This window comes from Dreissena polymorpha, chromosome 2 (genome assembly GCF_020536995.1).
Source record: "Dreissena polymorpha isolate Duluth1 chromosome 2, UMN_Dpol_1.0, whole genome shotgun sequence".
In the NCBI taxonomy this organism is placed as follows: domain Eukaryota; kingdom Metazoa; phylum Mollusca; class Bivalvia; order Myida; family Dreissenidae; genus Dreissena; species Dreissena polymorpha.
The window spans coordinates 25,332,601-25,349,534 of NC_068356.1; the positions used below are offsets into that span (position 1 = coordinate 25,332,601).

General features: G+C 35.9%; 1 protein-coding gene across 2 annotated transcripts in view; it reads left to right on the forward strand.

Moving 5' to 3' along the window:
• Positions 1–16,682, forward strand: part of LOC127866308 (ribosome biogenesis protein BMS1 homolog) — a 30,993-nt gene extending 14,311 nt beyond the window's left edge. For both annotated transcript variants that reach the window (XM_052406775.1, XM_052406776.1), the window contains exons 10-22: positions 493–597; positions 2,472–2,644; positions 3,375–3,456; positions 6,283–6,429; positions 8,831–8,991; positions 11,055–11,243; positions 11,779–11,959; positions 12,379–12,437; positions 13,380–13,502; positions 14,522–14,669; positions 14,794–14,969; positions 15,177–15,329; positions 16,359–16,682. In XM_052406775.1, the coding sequence (XP_052262735.1) occupies positions 493–597; positions 2,472–2,644; positions 3,375–3,456; positions 6,283–6,429; positions 8,831–8,991; positions 11,055–11,243; positions 11,779–11,959; positions 12,379–12,437; positions 13,380–13,502; positions 14,522–14,669; positions 14,794–14,969; positions 15,177–15,329; positions 16,359–16,568 (1,907 nt within the window). In that variant the 3' untranslated portion in view covers positions 16,569–16,682. The remainder of the gene's footprint in view (positions 1–492; positions 598–2,471; positions 2,645–3,374; positions 3,457–6,282; positions 6,430–8,830; positions 8,992–11,054; positions 11,244–11,778; positions 11,960–12,378; positions 12,438–13,379; positions 13,503–14,521; positions 14,670–14,793; positions 14,970–15,176; positions 15,330–16,358) is intronic.
• Positions 16,683–16,934: the final 252 nt, after the last annotated feature.

Here is a 16,934-nt window from a genome sequence, read left to right on the forward strand (position 1 = left end):
TAGAAAATCCTTTTTACCACTGGACACATGTATGACTCCAGCTTGATAAAACTTGGTAAAGGTGTTAATATTGAATATATCTAGGCAATACTATAAACATGTGTCCAAGTGCTATGTCACAGGGTCAAATCTTAGACAAACCTTGTTTCCCTTCAAGTTTCATAAGCCACATTGATTACTCAATCTTGATGAAACTTGCGCGTTCAAAAACTAGGCCGCAAGTTAAAATCTTAGAAAAACTCTTAACACTCTCAAAGACGCATTAATTTTTAGAAATATTACTCAATCTTTATCTTGATTATATCAAGGCAATCATTTAGTCTGGGTCAGGTGGGTAGAAAACTAAGTCAACAGATCGAGTTGTGGACAATTGTGTACCTTGAACTCAGGTGAGCCATTCAGGCCCTTTTGTTGTGTTAAGTTTCACATTTAGATGATTTGTTTTAATATGCTATGTGGTATGCTATATGTTTGGTTGTCACCCTGTGACAGACGGTTCCCTGCATTGGAAACACGACCTCGCATCCCAGGCCGCGGCCAACTTCAGACAGAGGCAGGCTGACAGGGTCAATTACAGGAAACTCATCTACGGAAAAGGTGAGCTGTGTCTGTCTTCTATAGCATAAACAGGTAGTGAAATACATGCTTGTATTATGTTATCTTCTTGATAATTTATTATCCCAGTCAAATTTTTTTTCGGAGGGGATATAGTAATTGGTCCTGTCCGTCTGTCCGTCCGTCTGTCTGTCCGGCTGAAACTTTGTCCGGAGCATAACTCCAAATCAATTCAATGGATTTACTTTAAACTTAAAATATAAACAAATGGCAACTAGGAGAAGTGCAGTGACCAAGAACCATAACTCTCTACTTTAGTTTTTGAATTATCTCCCCTTTTATATAACTTAAAAGTAAATTTTTGTCCGGAGCATAACTCTAAATATACTAAAGGGATTAACTTGAAACTTGAAATATTAACAGATGGCAACTAGGAGAAGTGCAGTGACCAAGAACCACAACTCTATCTACCTTAGTTTTTGAATTATCTCCCTTTTTATATAATTTTAAAGTAATTTTTTTTGTCCGGAGCATAACTCTAAATCTACTGAAGGGATTTACTTGAAACTCGAAATATAAACAGATGGCAACTAGGAGAAGTGCAGTGACCAAGAACACAACTCTATCTACCTTAGTTTTTGAATTATCTCCCCTTTTATATAATTTTAAAGTAAATTTTTGTCCGGAGCATAACTCTAAATCTACTAAAGGGATTTACTTGAAACTTGAAATATAAATATATGGCAACTAGGAGAAGTGCAGTGACCAAGAACCATAACTCTATCTACCTTAGTTTTTGAATTATCTCCCCTTTTATATAATTTTGAAGTAAATTGTTGTCCGGAGCATAACTTTAAATGTACTGAAGAGATTTACTTGAAACTTAAACAGATGGCAAGTAGGAGAAGTGCACTGACTAAGAACCATAACTCTATCTAACTTAGTGTTTGAATTATATCCCTTTATTTAATTTCAAAGTAAATTTTTGTCCCGAGCATAATGAATTATCTCCCTTTATTTGTTTTTACAAATATTATTTTACTCTCTAAAACAAATGTTGTCATACAAGCAAACACATTTCAGTGGCGTCTCATCAGGATCCAAACTGTTTGTCTTCGTGGCGTCTCATCGGGATCCAAACTGTTTGCTATTCTGATAGTATTCTTTGGAAAAAATCAAAGATATGGCTAATTTTAGTAATTCAGCAGACGACATTTTAGCAGATGACAAATTTCCCAGCATGCAAAGGGTTAACCTCATATTCACCTTGACATTGACCTACTTGTGTACTAATTAAGAAGGCTAAAATTTCTTGGTTAACTCTAAATGACATGTTTCAGAAAACATTGATTCCCAATTTAACAAAGCTTTGACATTTGCATGGATGATATCTATTATAACTGTCAACACGCTCAATTTCTAATGACATTTACCTACTTGGACTTGCACTTTTTCAGAAAAATTCTATGTTAACCAAAAATGGTGTTTTTTCTAACATTAATACTGCTTTCTACAAACTTTGATACTTGCATGAAAGTTATCTTTGAACACACTCGAATCGCCCACATCATCAGAGCTCATTGTGACCTTAGACATTGACCTTCTTTTGGAGTAAGACTTGTTTAGGAGGTCAACATTATTGGTTAACACAAAATGACTGTTCGATTAACATCATTATTTCTTTCACCTAGCACACTTATATCACTTAATTCATTTTGAAATTGAAGTTGACCTAAGGCTTCTACTGGGAGGTATCTGAGATTATTGAACACAGCATCTTTTTCCATGTATATATATATATATTTGTTTACTATGTTCCTATTGATTGCAGATTAAATGTTAATCATTCCTGACTTGTGACGTGTAATTGTTGTTCCACAAAGACAGCTTATTAACTATTTCAAACACTGACTCAGATGAAGGTGATGCTGATGATGGCAGTAAAGAGCAGGTGGAGGACGAGATTGGGGGACTGTTCCGCGTGTTGAAGCAGAAGTCCGAGGCCCGGTCCTTGGATCGGCTTGCCATCAACTCTACGGACTGCACCAAGTGTCACATGCACACTGCCTCCTTGGATACCGTGGAACAGGTACCACCAGGATGTTGTTGAACCCTTTAGTGCTTAGATATGCATTTTGACACATTTGAATTCCCTTAAAAAATCAAATAAACCCTGAACAGCCTTGGAGTTACTTACAGGCTTTTTTGATTTTATGCTGGTTTAAAGGCTGTTTTCATTTTATGCTGGTTTAAAGGCTGTTTTCATTTTATGCTGGTTTAAAGGCTGTTTTCATTTTATGCTGGTTTAAAGGCTGTTTTCATTTTATGCTGGTTTAAAGGCTGTTTTCATTTTATGCTGGTTTAAGGCTGTTTTCATTTTATGCTGGTTTAAAGGCTGTTTTCATTTTTACTTTTGAGCAGAAAAGGGTTAAAGTGACATCTGAAATATTCAGAAAGCATGGAATTTGTATGTACATATTTTAATTTATATTTCTATATGCAATGCAAGAAGATTTCTATCTGTGTGTGATTACCACACATATTATAAAACAGGTGTGTAGTTTTTATTTATTGTTGCAACACACATGTAATAGTGAATGATATTCACTTCTAATAATACTTAATGTTTCTAGATAAACATACAACTGAATGCTAGCTTTATTCAGGTACGTGTATTGGATGTCTGTCCTTTGTAAAGATCTGTTTATAAAACATAAAATGATAATTATGATCCTAATAAAAGGAATAAAAAACATATAAGTATTATAGACCAACCATTGAACGTAGCGCAGGTAATGTATATTTGTTCCCTATTCCAGCTGCGTGCAATGATAGTTGACTGCTTTGTGACTGGCAAATGGGAAGAAAGCAAGGATGCAGAATCTCAGCTGCAAAAAGATGGTATGTGAACCCTGGCAGGTTAGTGAGTGTTACAGAATTTCTTAAACTGACATGAATATTCATGTGATGTTCATGTCGTTTTGGATGAATTTTATGGAGAACCTATTTGTGCAGTAGCACTTTAGCCATTGACAGTTTAAGGCAGTGTGTGTCACACTGATGCCATTGGGCCTGGTTTTCTATTTCTATTATTGTCCCCTACCGGTGAAACTGGAGGGGACTTTTGGTTTGCGCTCTGTGTGTCAGTCAGTCTGTCTGTCAGTCTGTTCTTCACACTTTTCTGGATCCTGCCAAATAATAACTTTAAAAGTTCATCATATTTTTTCATGAAACTTGAAATATGGATTGATGGCAATATGGAAATTATGCATGTCATTTCATTTTGTTCCTACGTCAAAAATTCTGGTTGCTAAGGCAACATAAAATAAAATAATCTGAAAATGGTAGAGTTTCACCAGTAGGGGACATATATTGCTTGGCAATAGTCTTGTTGTACAGAACACACATGAATCCTATGAATCAAACAGTGCTAAAAGAACACACCTTGAACAAAATTGTAAAGCTGTCTTAGTGCGAACTTATCCAAATATATTCACACTTTGAAAAACTTTTCATCAAAAATGTTTAATCTTTAAAATAATTAATTAATTTTATTTATTGATATTTGTAAAAAAAATCATAAATTTCTAAAAAATAATAAGTGTCAATAGATAAATACAAGAAAGCACTACTAAACAGTGCAAAGTCTGTATATGTAACCCACTGCTGTGGTGTCATTTGTCAACATTAAGTAGACACTATTTAAAAAAAAGTGCCTGGTGTGTAATGACTCGTCTCAAATGTTTATTTTACAAACTTAGGGGCCGTTTCATAAACGATCGTACGACGATTTTAACTTACGAGAGAACTTTGTAATCTTTATAAATACAGGAACTAGCTCGCCAGCTCATAAAAATATACAGTGAAACCTCGCTATTAAGACCACCTGTGGGACTTTTGAAAAGTGGTCTTTATAGCGAGGTGGTCTTAATTCTGAGTTTTCATGAATTTGAATGACAGATAATACAAAAACAATCATATTCAATGAATTTTAACATTTTTGCATAAAATATAACAGTAATTTATTTTTGCAGTGTACAAAGACAATATTTCTGGCTTTTTAAACAAGAAGTGAAAATAAATGACATGTACTTTTCATCATGACACTATCCTTTAGGTTTACTTAAAGAATTCAGCTGTTCTTTTTAGAATAGATTAAACCTACAAAGGAAAAGTAAGAACATTTAGAATGGGTTATACAATTAAATGTTAGGATTGCAGACGACATTTTTCATCTGACATGTTTTTTCAAACATAGCTTAAACAGGAGTTTCTCATAACGGGCAATTTCTATTAATAGCGCAATTGTTATGCCCCCGGATCGAATGATCGGGGGTATATTGTTTTTGGCCTGTCTGTCTGTCTTTCTGTCTGTCTTTCTGTCCCAAAACTTTAACCTTACATAAAGTTTTGCAATAACTTGAAATATTGAACATAGAAACTTGATATTTGGCATGCATGTGTATCTCATGAAGCTGCACATTTTGAGTGGTGAAAGGTCAAGGTCAAGTTCATCCTTCAAGGTCAAAGGTCAAAAATTTAAAACTTTAATATAGTAAAGTTTTGCAAAAACTTTTGAAATATTGAACATAGCAACTTTATATTTGGCATGCATGTGTATCTCATGGAGCTGCACATTTTGAGTGGTGAAAAGTCAAGGTCAAGGTCATCCTTCAAGGTCAAAGGTCAAAAAAAGAAAAGAAAAAGCGGCGCATTAAGGGGCATTGTGTTTCTGACAAACACATCTCTTGTTTTCTATGGCTTATGCAATTTTGTTTGGTCACAACGTAATAGTTTATCAGCTGCATAAAAATCTCATTAAGGAGATTGATGTCCAACTATCAAATGACAGCACGGAGCCGAGCAAATAACGTTTTGGAGAGACAGAAAAAAAATAACGATAAACACACCGAGTCTTTCCAATGCCGTATAAATCGGCCAACAGCCGTTTAGATTTTCCATCAATCGCGTTGATCAAATCAATCTTCTTTTAAACACAACTTTTTCTGGTTTCGCTTATCCATAAAACGATATGGTATACAGGTCATTTTTATATCCATCACGAACAAAACCATCTTACTTAATTATCCTAACTGTTAAATTACTTGCCGTATTTAATCTTTAAAGTGTGTACCAAGCAATGATCAATTTACCCATCAAATACTCGATTATAATAGCTAATTGTCAATCAGGAATCAATGGTAAAAAGAAAGAATAACAAGTGCCGAAATTCTAACACCTGCGTCGCAAATCGATACACAAACCTGTTTGAATCACAACACAAAATCAAGTAAGGTGTGAAAATTACTGGTCGTTTGGTGGGGTCAATTTAGAGCAATTAGGTACTGATAAAAGTGGTCGTATAAGCGAATTAGCGGGTTGGTTGGATAAGTGTGTGTAACGACCATTGAAATATAGAAGGAAAAAATCGGGACTGAAAAATGTTGCTCGTTTTAGCGAGTTTGTTGTAATACCGAAGTGGTCGTAAAGAGAGTTTTTACTGTACAGCGCTAGAGATGCCAATACAATTAATTAAGTACTGAAAATTTATAATCATATGATATGGACTTTAGCAATTATGCATCTTCGAAAAATGTATCGTATCGTAAATGTGTACTACGATGTTTATTGAAACGGTCCCCTAGAGCGTGCATTATGTCCCAGATAGACAAATTTATGTGAGATACAGTTTATTTAAATGTAAATCTTGTATCTCCTCATTTTCAGATGAGATGTATGGGGACTTTGAGGATTTGGAGACGGGGGAGACCCATGCTGCAGGGGAGAGGGGAGGGATGAAGGGGGAGGAGGAGGAGGATACAGACCAGGACAGTGAGGGGGAGGACCATGATGGAGAGGTTAACAATGATGCAGGTGAGTGGTAGTTCCTAATGGTTGAAACTGAAAAGGTAAATTATGAAACTTACTTTTATATCCCCGCAATTAAAGTTTGTTTCACATGGGGATATATTGGATAGATTTAACATATAGTGTTTGTACAGAAAACTACTTCCTTGTTCAGAGCTCCAGATAAGGTTTTGTGAAATTCTTAACGTTACTACCAGATTTTCAAAAATAATTCTTAACTCTGAAATTTTATTCTTAACGTTACTACTCAGTTTTGGAAAATAATTCTTAACTTTTCTAAATGACCTAAAAAAAATAAATAATAATGTTTATTTTCATGCAAAAAATCTAAATAAACATACTAGCAACTTTAATTAAATGAGTTCAACAGTGTCTATTCAGTATTATACAATTTTATTTTTTAAATACCTTCATATACCCAAACTGTGCTTAGATTGCATGCCTTCGATGAATTTTTAACCAGGTTTTCTGAAGGAAAAAACTGGTTATTAGATTGGCGAATGCGGGCGGGCTGGCAGGCTGGCGGGCTGGCTGGCTTGCTGGCTGGCTGGCTGGCGGGATTGCGGGCTGGCGGGCTGGCGGGCGGGCGGAACAAGCTTGTCCGGGCCATAACTATGTCGTTCATTGTCAGATTTTAAAATCATTTGGCACATTTGTTCACCATCATTGGACAGTGTGTCGCGCGAAATAATTACGTCGATATCTCGAAGGTCAAGGTCACACTTTGAGTTCAAAGGTCAAAAATGGCCATAAATGAGCTTGTCCTGGCCATAACTATGTCATTCATTGTGAGATTTTAAAATCATTTGGCACATTTGTTCACCATCATGGGACGGTGTGTCGCACGAAAGAATCACGTCAATATCTCCAATGTCAAGGTCGCCACGACTAAAAATAGATTTAAAAAAAAAACAAACTTACAAAGGGGGTTAATTTTGTTTGTTCATTTCAAAAGTTCAGTTTGAGTATTCTCCCTTTATCAGATTTTTTTTTCACAATGAAAACCTGGTTTTGTGACAATTTTGTCCCTTGTTACATATTTCACAATTAAAACGGGTCTCCCCTTCAATCTTTTCAACAATTGGCCACGGGAATTTTCCCTTCCACTCGTTCAATGTTTTTTTGTTTAAGTTTGGACCCGTCGTGTCGCGTTTTTTTTAGCTTTCCCGACTGTTTCGGCAACTGAACATACAACATCGTATAATATCTTTTCTATAATGTCTTTCTTAACATTCAACTTCGGCTCACTTTGCGTACAATATGTTTAAAGCGTGTTTTTGCACGCTTTGCAGTTTTTTAGGACGCTCTCTTGGCGCCGCCATTGTTTTTTGACAGATAGACTGTACACGTCGCTTTTATTGGAAAAAATGCAGTTTGTTAAACAAACCCGATAACCATTTAAGTTAAGCACCGAAAATATCTTTAATACGCGAAAAGAACTCAAATAACAATCGGTACGAACCGATGTAAAAAAGATATTCGTAACTTGATTTTGTAATTCTTAATGGTACGACAAGATTTTAAAATAAAAACGTAACGGACTTGAAAATAATTCGTAATTACGAAAATACGACCCTTATCTGGAGCTCTGCTTGTTTCTCAAGCAATTATCTTTGATTATGTCTTCATCACAATTGCAGACCTGAAAGACCCGTTCATGTCCATGGATCCACATGTTACTGACTTATGTGTCCTTCAACCAAGCCACTTTTATTACAGAAGCATAAAATATGAGAAGATTGTGGACTTACTACTTTCTCATTTCTTAAGCCATTAATTTAAAACTTTTAATATGTCATCATATGATGTGTAGACATGGAAGACATTTTATTAATTTCCAAGGACTGGACCAAAACGTTTTAGATCTATATGCCATTGAACTTATTTTTTTGTATTGCAGAAGTCTAAAATTCTTTTAAGAGTGTAGAGAACAAAACTTTAACAACATCCACATTTCTTAAGCAATTAACTTAAAACTAAAAATGTGTTATTAATTTAAGTGTAAAATTGCTAAACATTTCATGCCCAATTTTTACTAAAACATTTAATCAATAAAGATATTGGTATATCTCAGACTTGAGGGGGAAAATTGCAATCAAATATTTGTTCTATTTTGGAATAGACATGAATTTGTATTTAATTTATGTTATGCTTATGCAGGCTTTCTAAAAATGAACATGCCCTTCCTCCTTCAATATAACCAAGAATAATTTGTCTTTATTTCTTCATCAGTTTGTAGTGTTCTCTAATTATTCAATTTATTGAAGAGTGTTATCTACTCTTTAGCTTCAAGGTGTAGTAGTTCCAGTTTACTATTTAATATTAAAAAAATGGTCAGAAGATTTAAACATTTTGATGGGACCATTAGTAAATACAACTGAGATTATGACAAACATATGTTTGACAGAAGGTGAACCAAAGAAGAAAACAAAGAAGGAAATGACATCAGAGGAGCGTCGTGCTGACAAGAAGCGCAAGTTGAAGGAGATGTTTGACTCTACATATGACATGAAGGGGGACACAGAGTTCTATGATAATTGGAAAGAGGAGAACGAGAAACAGGCTCAGGTACAGTACAACTTTCAATTTGTTTCACGTACACAACAACTTTTCCATTTTTTCATGTACACTGCAGCTTTCATTTTGTCTCAAGTTTTGTCTGATGTACACTACAGCTCTCATTTTGTCTCATGTACACTCAGCTCTCATTTTGTCTCATGTACACTACAGCTCTCATTTTGTCTCATGTCACTACAGCTCTTATTTTGTCTGATGTACACTACAGCGCTCATTTTGTCTCATGTACACTACAGCTCTCATTGTGTCTCAAGTTTTGTCTCATGTACACTACAGCTCTCATTTAGTCTCATGTACACTACAGCTCTCATTTTGTCTCAAGTTTTGTCTCATGTACACTACAGCTCTCATTTTGTCTCAAGTTTTGTCTCAAGTACACTACAGCTCTCATTTTATCTCATGTACACTACAGCTCTCATTTTGTCTGATGAACACTACAGCTCTCATTTTGTCTCATGTACACTACAGCTCTCATTTTGTCTCATGTACACTACAGCTGTCATTTTGTCTCATGTACACTACAGCTCTCATTTTGTCTCATGTACACTACAGCTCTCATTTTGTCTCATGTACACTACAGCTCTCATTTTGTCTCATGTACACTACAGCTCTCATTTTGTCTCATGTACACTACAGCTCTCATTTTGTCTCATGTACACTACAGCTTTCAATCTGTCTTACACTACAACTCTCAATTTGGCCGCTTAAACTACAGGTTTGAATTTGTCTCACACACACTAGAACTCAATTGTCTCACTTAGAATACAGCTCTCAATTTTTCTCATGTACACTACAGCTCTTTATTTTGACCACTTGAACTACAGATCTAAATTTGTCTCATGTAAACTAAAACTCTGACTTTGTCTCATGTACACTTCAACTCTCAATCTGTTGCACTTACTCTACAGCTCTCAATCTGTCTGACTTTGTCTCATGTACACTACAATTCTCAATCTGTTACACTTACACTACAGCTTTCAATCTGTCTCACACTATAGTTCTCAATCTGTCTCACACAACATCTCTCAATTTGTCTAATGTACACTACAACTCTCAATCTGTCACACACTGCAGCTCTCAATCTGTTACAGCTCTCAATTTGTCTCACACTACAGCTCTCAATTTGTCTCGCACTACAGCTCTCAACTTGTCTCGCACTACAGCTCTCAATCTGTCTCACTTACACTACAGCTCTCAATTTGTCTCGCACTACAGCTCTCAATCTGTTACACTTACACTACAGCTGAGCTCTCAATCTGTCTCACTTACACTGCAGCTCTCAATTTGTCTCACACTACAGCTGTCAATTCGTCTCGCACTACAGCTCTCAATTTGTCTCGCACTACAGCTCTCAATCTGTCTCATTTACACTACAACTCTCAATTTGTCTCACATAACAACTCTCAATTTGTTCCACTTACAGAACAGCTCTCAATTTGTCTCACTTACACAACAGCTCTCAATTAGTCTCATGTACACTACAGCTCTCAATTTGTCTAACTTACACTACAGCTTTCAATCTGTCTCACACAACAGCTCTCAATTTGTCAAATGTACACTACAGCTTTCAATCTGTCATACTAACACTACAGCTCTCAATTTGCCTCATGCTACAGCTCTCAATTTGACACACACTACAGCTCCCTATCTGTCTCACATATACTACAGTTCTCAATTTGTCTCACATACACTACATCTCTGAATTAGTCATACGTAAAATACAACCCTCAATTTGTCTCACATACACTACAGCTCTCAATTTATCTCATGTACACTACAGCTTTCAATTTTTCTCATGCAATCTTCAGCTCTCAAATTGTAACAGTGTCCTGTTATATTGAATGAAGAGTTTTTTTTGTGAGGCTGTGATATTGAATATAATTTAAAAGACTGTATCTGAGTGTTTTTGTTACATGACGTTCTCATGGTTTAGTGAAAAGTCTTGTCCCAGATTAGACTGTACAGACTGCACAGGCTGATCTGGGACAAAACTTCATGCACATGCAATAAGCCCCATTTTCACATTTTGAGGCTCACTTCTATTTTGATCTCAGATGAACCGGTCAGTGTTTGAGGACATGGAGGATGAGCAGCGTGTGCAATACGAGGGCTTCCGCGCCGGCATGTATGTCCGCGTGGAGATACACAACGTGCCCTGCGAGTTTGTGACCAACTTTGATCCCACCTTCCCTGTCATATTGGGAGGGCTTCTCAGTGTGGAAAATAATGTGGGATATGTACAGGTAATAGTTATGTATGTATTGTTATTTGGATGCACCCACTAGCTCCACTGGTAGGTGCTGGACTACAAATGCAAGGATTACCAGTTCCATTTCTGCTAAGGCCACACAACTTGTGTAGGGATTGTTCATGACATCCTTTCTTGAGCTTCTTCCCCTACCTCTGATTCAAGTAGGGCAGTTTACAGTTACAGAGCGACATAATAAGTGTGCAATTTGTACTGGTAAACAAGCTATCCCAGGCAAAGTGCAATTTAGTAAAGTTACCACCTTGATATGATTGAAATACTGTTCAAAAAGGGTGAAAAATCCAACAATTCAGCATTGCCCAGGATGCATGTTACATGTATGTTATGTTCATCAAGTAAAGCTTAAAAATCTGAACAACCAGCCTACAGGCATTGCTGAAATTATCAAAATGCTGCAATGAGTTGCACATGAAAGCCTTATCCCATAGGAGTTGAATAAAAGCAATTTACTCACTTTTGTTGTTATGTTTGTGATTGCTTGATGCTGGAGTTAATTCTTGTATTCCTAGACCCGTTTCAAGAAGCACCGCTGGCACAAGAGGATCCTGAAGACACAGAATCCGTTGATATTCTCTCTAGGCTGGCGCCGGTTCCAGTCCATGCCTCTCTACTCCATACAGGACCACAACATGAGGAACCGACTTCTTAAGTACACACCAGAGCACATGCACTGCCATGCCTCATTCTGGGGTGAGAATATATGGATCTATTTGGCTGTCTTTTGAGTGTATAACAGGCATAAAATGTATGATTGTATTTAGATGTAACTTGATAAATCATGGGATATCATGGTCTATATGGAGCATATTCATAATTGAATGATGGAACTTGATACATCATGGTTTGTATTGTTCTGGGTTCTGTTTTATCAAACAAATTATAAAAAATGTAAATAATGAATCAATGTATTCCTTATTTGAATGAAATATTAGATACAATCAAAATAAACATATGTGATATAGATTTGATACTTCCTTGTAACATGTAACATGATGTACAATCTGTTTCACAATGTTTAATAAGATAGGATCTAAGAATAATTGTGATTTAAAACTTAAAATGCAAGCATAAAGTGCAATAATTTCTGAAATTTTACATTTTCTTTTCAGGGCCCATTACTCCACAAGGAACAGGGTTACTAGCAGTTGAAAATGTAGCTCAAGTCACAGTGAGTACCATACTATGCAGATCTGGAAAAATAATATGTGCCTGCATAATGTATTATTTAACAATAGCAGTAATAATAACAGTATTGTTATAATCATTTTATTAGCTGGACTGTTTTCAGAGAAAACCCGAGGTATTGTCATAGCCAGCTCGTTGTGTCGGGTCATCCGTGTTGTGCTAAAACCTTAAATTTTTGTCAAGGTTTTGAACATAGGCTCTAAAACCAAAGTGCTTCAACCTACAACTTTAAACTTTATATGTAGCTGCACCTTGATGAGTTCTTCATGCCACACCCATTTTTGGGTAACTAGGTCAAAGGTCAAGGTCACTGACCTCTAAAAATAATAATTCTGACAAGCTTTCATTTATTCAAAACTGCATCCGCAGCCAAGTGTGCCACCGTTTTGCGGTGCTCTTGTTATATTAATATTTATATGTTCTTCTTTTGGGGTTTAGACAAAACACACTTTTAATTAAAATGCATATCAATCAAGATATACTTTTAATTAAATGTCACTACTTCTGGAATAAATATAAGTTACAAGTAAAGTGTTTAATTATACTATGAAGTGTTTTCCAAAGTGTCTTGACAATTTATAACAGAAAGATCAGCTCTTTATACCCCAAAACACACCAAAATTGAAATAGTGGGGATATTCTGGAAACAGGTTGTCTGTTGGGCCATATGGCCATCTGGAGGTGTTTTACTTTTGTACATATCTCAACAACTGACTAGTATCAACTTGAGACTTCACATTTATAAAGATTTTAATGGAGCACACACGATCTGTAACTCTCGCTTATTAAATATAACAGATTTTACCCTTTAGTTTCAAAAAAAAATTAGGCATGCAGTGGGTATTTCAGACAAGCCAGTGACATTTCATATAAATGAAGATTATTTGAGTCTGTTTAATCAGACTCCTGTGATATTTTTGTGCAGGCTGATTTCCGCATAGCGGGGACTGGTGTGGTTCAGGAGCTGGACAAGTCCATGCAGATCGTGAAGAAACTGAAGCTGACTGGCACACCTCTGAAGATCTACAACAAGACAGCCTTCATACAGGTACCAAGCAGGCTTCTCATGGAAGCTTTCCATTGTGGATATGTGGTCTTGTCATTAACACTGGCAACAATCCAGGGGCTGCAGGTTTCAAACCAGCTCCACCCTCACTTAATATCTTGTCCTTTGCTTGAGACATTTATTTGAGGTTCAGTTTTCAATGTGCTTCTCACAGGGAACATTAAGTCCCATAAATTAATATCCAAGGGTGTCTAATGTATCTTTTTGTATCCACCATAACTTAACAAACAAGTCTTCTTCAAGCAAATTACATTTTCGGCTGCAGCTGTATGGTAGCTTGAACCAACAAGTGAGGCAACTTGTGAGTTTCATAGATGGTCACCTGGGGTCACAAACTATGTATTCAGGTAAAAATAATAAAAAAAGATTATGAAAGCTCTAGATGCCAAGTCTTCATGAAACTTGGTCAGATCATTTTTTCCCAATAACAGCTCAAGTATAGAACTGTATCAAAGGGGTCATAAACCAATTTATTTTATTAAGTTTTTAGGTCACTTGGTCAAATTAAAGAAGGGTTTTAACACTCTTGAGGTGTCATTTTTTCCTAATACTTATGAAACTTGGTCTGAAAATTAGTTCACATGATTTTTCTGCAGAGTGAGATATGATTTCTGCTTATTGGAAACTTTGCTTACAGGAGGCGGAGCATTTTTCCTTAATTGGCTATAGTAAAACCATTGAATGCTCAATAAATCTCATTTGCAGCCCACTCATCATTAAAATTGATGAGAGTATTAAAAATGTGTTATTAATATATCTGGACTGAGTTAAAAATGATAGAGGTTTGTAAAAAAAACATGGCTGCCAGGTGTTTATTAAGTTTAATTGTTAAACCTAGTGAACACTTCCTGCCAAGAACAGTTAAGTTCCTTGAAAGCTCAAATGAGCACCATAGGAACACTGGCCCTCTTGTTTTTACATGTGTCTCAAATCAGAATAGCATGGCTTGTTTGATGTTAAGAGAACACATTACAAAATAAATTTAAAATCTTCACTTTCAGGGCATGTTTAACTCTAGTCTGGAAGTGGCAAAATTTGAAGGAGCCAGTGTCAGAACAGTCAGCGGAATTCGAGGCCAGATCAAGAAAGCTTCTAAAACCCCTGAAGGATCTTACAGGGCGACATTTGAAGACAAGATTCTCCTCAGTGGTAAAAACTGAATTGTTTGAGAAAATTTCAATAATATGTGTCTTTATATTTAATTTATGTCATCATATTCAAAGTCTTGAGAGAAATACAATTGATCATTGAAGTGTATGTCTGTTAATTGCAGACATAGTGTTCCTACGTAGCTGGTATCCAGTGGAAGTGCCTCAGTTTTACAATCCAGTAACCAGCCTGTTGTTGCCTGGCGACCAGAAACAAGCTTGGACAGGAATGAAGACTGTAGGACAGCTACGAAGGGAGAGAGGTGCCAAGGCTGAATTTTCACAGGACAGTGTGTACAAGGTACCACAGCCACACTGCGACACTATCCATCTAGGGAATATGAATTCATATTAACATCTAAAACTTGTTTCCCAACAAAATCTTTTAATACCATAAATCAATTATTTTTCTACTTCTGCAATTTACATGTACAAGGTTTTTGTGTTTATTTATTGAAAATAATAGTTACATTAATCAGAAAGTTATGCTTAAATGTTGCCACCCCAGGCCATTGAGCGCAAGACAAGGATCTACACACCGCTGGTGATTCCTAAGCAACTGCAGAAACTGCTGCCCTTCAAGGACACGCCTCGGGTTGCCATGGAGAAGAAGGAGACTGTACAGAGGGTTGCTGTCATCCGGGAACCTCACGAGGCAAAGGTGGGCAGGCTACACTGTATATTGTTATGATGTTCATAAATAATTGTTTTAATATGGTTTTAACAATAATAAAATTACATTTTTTGTGCGTTTACAAATTTCATTACCATAACATGATGTGTCAGCTATTTAGAAGATTTATAAGAACATTTGCTGCTATTATCAAGTAATTATTACTTGCTGAGGTTAGCATGTGTATCACTGTTACAAAGTTTTGAATCACATTGCAAGTACTAAACTATTACATAGTAATTACTTAGCCTGTTTATAAACAATGTGACATTTACCACTATTACCATGTATACTACTACTGCTATCAAAGTTTCTATACAACGTAAACATGCAATTATTTAAGCCATTTACACAAATGGCTGATTATCCATAATATTAAACAAAAAACGACTTTACATGTATATAAAGTGAAGGGTATGAAATTGAACAAACATGTATTATTTGATTGATTTTAGCATGGTTGGCTGTGTCAACTAGTTATTTTTGTAATTTACACACGTGCCATTTTCTTTACAAATAAACGGACAAAATCGATTGTTTTACATGTGTATAGAGTGAAAGGTTTGATGAAATTGAACAAACGGGTATTATGTTATTGATTTTAGCATGGTTAAGTTGGCCGTGTCAACTAGTTATTTCTGTAATTAACACACGTGCCAGTTTCCTGAACAAATAAACGGACATGACACTTACTTAGGAGGTCATTTAAATGAAAACGCTTTATATCGCAATTGAACGTTATTGTCATGTAGTAGATCTCTATAACTTGAATTATACAAATAAAACGAAAATCAAACTGAATGTGCGGAGTATAAAACACACAGTATTAATAACACACATTTAAGATAACGATTTACTCATGGAACTGGAATGAAATTAGAACAAGAAAACAGCGTCATGCTGGAGCTTTGTAAACTAAGAATTTTGACATTGTGTGTATAAGTTTAACTTTTTATGAACGGATGCATCTAATTAGCGAAAATTGGTAAAATGTCTTTTGTCATGTTACGTTTGCAGATTTCAAAGATGGTGCGCAAACTGAAGAGTATTCACGAGCACAAGTGTCGTATGGAGCATCGGCAGATGAGAGATCGCGTAGCTGACCACCAGAAACAGCGCGCCAAAGTGGACGCTGTGCGCACGAAGAAACAGAAGGAACTCAAGAAAAACGTTTTCCGCATGCTGGGAAAGATGAACAAGCGAAACAGTCGCAACATGAAGGATTAAACGCTCTGTGTTGGTGATTGATAAAGAAATGTGCGCATGCAAACCAAAATAATTGTATCTCTTTATTCAAGACGGTTAAAAGAATGTGCATGGAATAAAAAGTAATTTCGGTTACCTGTGCGTTTTTATTTGGTTGATGAAAAAATGTATTTACCATTCAAACATGTTTCTTCATGCATTGTTTATTAACTATTGTTATGAAATAAAACACGTTTTTAATTCTGGTCTAAGATAATTGAAAGATGATAAAGCATTAGTTTTATTTCACGTCCTGCTATGTACCCTAACAGAAATAGCATCTTATGTTACGGTTAATTTAAATCATGATCATCGGCAAGTGATTGTGTTCAAATTTGTAATTGGACT